The sequence below is a fragment of the Apis dorsata genome, unplaced genomic scaffold, assembly GCF_000469605.1.
Source record: "Apis dorsata unplaced genomic scaffold, Apis dorsata 1.3 scaffold_74, whole genome shotgun sequence".
In the NCBI taxonomy this organism is placed as follows: Eukaryota; Metazoa; Arthropoda; class Insecta; order Hymenoptera; family Apidae; genus Apis; species Apis dorsata.
In genome coordinates, this window is record NW_006263372.1 from 2,265,518 (window position 1) to 2,270,724 (window position 5,207).

Below are 5,207 nucleotides of genomic sequence, written 5' to 3' on the forward strand. Positions count from 1 at the left end.
GAATGTCCTTAGCATCGTTGTCGATCATATGACGAACCTGTCATATGATCCAATGGAATTTTACGATTATGACAATGGTGCTTGTTGATTTTGTTATCATATTGAATGAAATAATTGGTATGCTTTGAAAGGAATACACGTAACAAAAGTTAAACGTAAGATTTACTGTTATGCGTCTTTCTTGTAACAAATCGCAGTAATCGTATTACGTGTGATGATAAATTCAACAAAAGGATTTGCAGTTCTTGTTTCTTGTTATACGCCATTATATAATAGCTTGCGTCTATTACATGGTACTTTTACGTCTTAAAACCAATGGCTTATTTAAAGACAGATATTTTTTAATATTTTATTTAATAATATATTATATAATAATATATGTTTATGTTTATTATATAAAGACAAGTATTTTATAATATTTATTTGGATTTGATGATTTTAATATTTCAATTTTTGTTTTAAATTTTTTATTATAAATAGAAACGTTATTATAAAGAGAAACGTTATATGATTGAATTGAAGAAAAAAAAAAAAAAGAAATTGCGAAGTTTCAAGGCTCTTTAAAAAGTGCGCAATACCGAAGGATAAATTTCACCGCGATCGTTCATTGGAATTTTCGATCCGGCATCTAACCGGTAACTCGTTTGTAACCGCTTATAGCATGATCGAAATACTAAACGCGATTCAACTGCTACGTTTGCGATCTGTTATGCTGTGCACGGAATATCAACGATTCGCTCGACTTTTTTAAAATTAATGAATTGTATATTAGAGGAATACGAATATGTATAAATTATTAAATACAATTTCAAATATTGTTTAATAAACTTAAAAAAAAAATAATTACAATATGGAATAAAATATACTAGAATTTTCAAAATATATGAATATTTTTGCAATATTTAGCCGAATTTATAATTGCAATCATAATACATATTTACGTTATTCCAATTATACTTACTACACCAATGCCTTCGAGAGCGAAAATAGCCGTGCCAAAGAAGAGAGGTAATTGAGACCAGCTCGAGAAGTTTGGTACATCCTTTATACTTGGTAAATCGCTGAAAATATAGTAGAACGTGATCCCCATTCCAGTGGCGATCAAAACATTTGCAAGCATGGAAAATGGCGCCAGATATTTCAAGTTTCTCACGAGAGAGAATATGATTAAGAAAGGTAACAATGCCGCCATATAAAATCGGATATCTCGATCGGTTTCCGTATAATAATCAACTACCCCTTTTACATTGGTCGAGATGAAAACAATATACACGCAGCAGCAGCCTATTAGGTCGATCACTAAGAACGAATTGATTGTCGCTCTGAAAATATTGAAAAATTGAAATTACTATTAATTAATTTCTATTATTTATGATTATCTTTCATTTATTTAACAATTTATTTATTTCTTTGCTGTAAAAATTTTCACTTCTATTATTAAAATAATTTCGTTATCTAATTTTCTAATAAATAATTTATAGATTTTTGTAAAATGCCAAATTCATCAATAATTTATGTAACTAAATATATAGAATGATTCAAAATATAAAAAAAATGAAAATTCAACCAATCAAAAAAAGACAATAAAATCTTACTTTGCTAATCTAGCGTATTTCTGTACAGGTTCAGGACCGACAAGAAATGCCGCTTCTGCGACATCAGCGAACCCTAGGCTCGGTGTTTGAGTCCGCCTGCATAGGTTATGTGCGCATTTAACCAAAATATGCACGCAATAAGTGCAAACTGCTCCAATGAAGAACGTAGCGAATAAGCCAAATAGAAGACCAGCATTCCGGAAGGCCATTGGCATAGCTAAGATCCCAGTTCCCAAGCTTCCTTTCAGTAGATGTATCAGTGTGTCTAAATCCGACGTGGGATGTGCTAACTTTCTATGCTCAAACGGATTGTAAAGGGCCGCTTCCTCATCGTTTGGTCGTTCCACAAGTGGTAACGTCGAACCGTTCGTGACGGTAATAGGTATGTCATTTTTCTCGCACTTGTATCTGCAAAACCAACATTGTTAGTATCCAGTCTCGTTAAAGGTTTTCATTTTTATATTAGAAGGGATATTAATTATCATAGTTTTGAGATCGCGAATATAGATGTGTCGTGAGGATTCATGACGACGTAAGTATGCAGAACGTATTTTTCTTGACATATCGATTATGCGAATGTTTCTGTATACGGTTACGAAAGAAAAAAAAAAGAAAAAAAAGAGGTATATTTATGCGGGAAGAGTGCAGAGTAACATGTGAGAGATTTTTATTTTCGTAGTCGCGCAATATGCACACCACGTATTTATAAGGATCAGTGGGGGAACAGAGAGGATTGAAGTGTTCGTAATCGGTTTATAGAGTAACTAGACGCGATAAAGCTTGCGCAAATGGCGTAGTCAAATGTGATTGGAATGATTTATTTAGAATCTGATTTTTTATATTAATATTCATTTTTTTTTATTAAATTTAATGATTTATATCTTAATTTGTAATTATTATATTTTAGAAATTAAATTGAATTTTGACATTTTAAAATTTTATAATGAAAATATTGAATTTTATATGTTAGATTCAATAACTAATTTGTTTCGTGTCAAAAATAAATCAGACTTTAACTCAAATGATGTTTATAACTCATCAATGCTATGTATATTATTTGCATGAAAAGAACTCATTCGTCAATATTCATATTGAAAAATAATTCTCTATGCAACGTTTTTATTATGTTCGAGGCTACCAACAATTACATTTATCTTTATGTATCTTTATTTCTCAAGTTTGTTACTTCACTATTCATATAATTAAAACATTAATTTAAGAATACTAAAGAATCTAATTTATTTAAAATAAAAAAAAGTATTAAATACGTTTAATTAAAAAAAAGAAAGAAAATAGGAACAAAATCGAGAATCTGACTGACTGACTACACCATTGAACGCGTGCTTATAAATAAAACATAGCATTAACGAGGTTGATGATAGCACGATACAGATATGATTTTGTGGGCGAAATCTACGCGTTTTAATTAGGCAAAAGCTGTAGACTCGTAACACGCATTAATTTAATAATAGAGAACATGAAGTTAGCAATGAGGGTACTGCTTACTGCAAGATTTCGTAGATGAAACAGGTTTTACACTGTATGATCTCAAATAAATTTGATCAGTTGTCATTTTTCTTCACGCTGTGCGTTTAAAATTATGCTGCAAGCGTGAATTTGTTGCATATTGAAGGCGCCAGCGAATAATGTCAAAAGCAAAAACACATTTCTAAAATATTTATTTTTTATTCTATGCGTATAATGATATGTTTATTTATTTCTTAATTTTTTATTAGTTTGATAATAATATTTAATAGAATTGCACTGGCAAAAATTTTGTTAAAATTGATATTGATCTTACTATATTTTATATTTTTAAAAAAATATTTATTTTTTTCAAATCATAATCAATTATATAACAATCTTAAAAGAATTGAATTCTATTAATTAATTTTCATAAGTAAACGACGTTACTCCCTGGCTCCTTTACGAGATTATACAATTGATGCATTTCATCAAATGCCAATTCTAATCGATTAAACTTTCTAAATAAAATAAATTTCATCGGCAAACTCAATCAGTCGATGATGCATTTGATGTTGTAAAATACTCCGTAATTAAATAACGTAATTTAATTCAATTAATTTTTACGCGCGTTTTTATAAGCAAACGGTCTCTTCAATATTCTCCCTGTCGCCCAACTTTCCGTATGTTCATATCAAGGGAACATATATCGAGGAAATCGATAGAAATAACGAAAGATCGATCAAAAATCTCTCTAAAATTTCGACGCATATTTTTTTATTCTCTTTTTTTTCTTTTTTTTTTGTTATTAATTCTTTTTTTTAATCCTAATTCGATTCTCATTTCGTATCGTACGAATGACACGAGGTTTGTTCTATTTATTTTAACGGAAAAAGAAAAAGTGCATGACGCAACGTGTCTTGTGAGATAAAATTTGGCAAGATTTATTTTATAGGATAAAATTAGAATTTTATATGATAATAATCTTTTGCAAAATTATATTCTAGAATTTTAAGAAGCATCAATGATTTCATCATTCGATTTATTATTGAATAATGGCGGATTGATGAAAATAGAATTGATTGATTGATTGATTGTTTCGATTCTTGGAATAATAAAAATTATTGTTTAACAAAATATTAAATATAGTTTTTACTAATATTAGACTAGCTGTAATTTAGTCTTAAAATATAAAAATGACTAATATGCAATGAATTAGAAATATTTTAATATTAATAAATCCTTTGTTCTTTATTTTACTTTATTTATTAATAATTTAATTTCGTAATAATGAAATGAAATAAAACATGTGATGTCTTTTATAAATAATAATTTTTATATTATTATTATTAATAATATTTTATTAATAATATTTAATATTTTGAATTTCGGGAAATATTCAAAAATTCGTGCCAAATGATTTACACATTTAATATTTTTCAAGTTAAAATAGGAAAATAAAATAATAACTATCAAGTTTTGAATATTTAATTATCAGACCAATGAAATGTTCAAGATTTGATATTTAATATTCTATTTTTAATAATATAATAAATTTTCCATGCATTTTTTATTCGAAATTTGAAACTTGAAATTTAAAAAATTTTATTCAATTTGTTGAAACAAATTTTTTACAAAATTTTTTTATAATGAATTATAAAAAAGTCCAGTATAGCAAATTCAAGTTAATAAACAACTAAAATTCTTTTTTCTATTTTTGACAAGCTATCACGAATAATATATTTTATTCTTAAATAATAAGTAACTTTTACGTATAACCATGCACTTTTCCTTGATATATGTACGTATAATATAACATACATATCCCGTAAAATTATTAAAATTTGGATCACGATCGATCTCGAATAAAAGTTACAGTTTTGACTATGATCAGCACGGAAAAAACGAGCAAATCTATTTAGACGAGATGGACAATCGGTCGTTCGAGCGTTATCATTGAAAATTTAGTCAGTTTTTAATATTATCCGATCAGTTATCGTAACTTATACAACCACGTACCACGTGTGCGTATATTTGTGTGTATATTCATGTGTATAACAACGAGAGATACTTAGATAATGTACTAGGGGGGGAAAAAAAAAAAAAAAAGAGAAAAATACAATTTTGTAAAAAGGTAGGTGTGTAGGC

General features: G+C 27.9%; 1 protein-coding gene across 3 annotated transcripts in view; it reads right to left on the reverse strand.

Annotated features, from left to right (window-relative positions):
- The window catches only part of LOC102678058 (proton-coupled amino acid transporter-like protein pathetic), a 34,591-nt gene that overhangs the window by 1,747 nt on the left and 27,637 nt on the right, over window positions 1-5,207 (reverse strand). For all 3 annotated transcript variants that reach the window (XM_031508085.1, XM_031508084.1, XM_031508083.1), the window contains exons 3-4: window positions 1,596-2,003; window positions 962-1,322 (exon numbers count right to left, since the gene is read on the reverse strand). In XM_031508085.1, coding sequence (XP_031363945.1) covers window positions 962-1,322; window positions 1,596-2,003 — 769 coding nt within the window. The remainder of the gene's footprint in view (window positions 1-961; window positions 1,323-1,595; window positions 2,004-5,207) is intronic.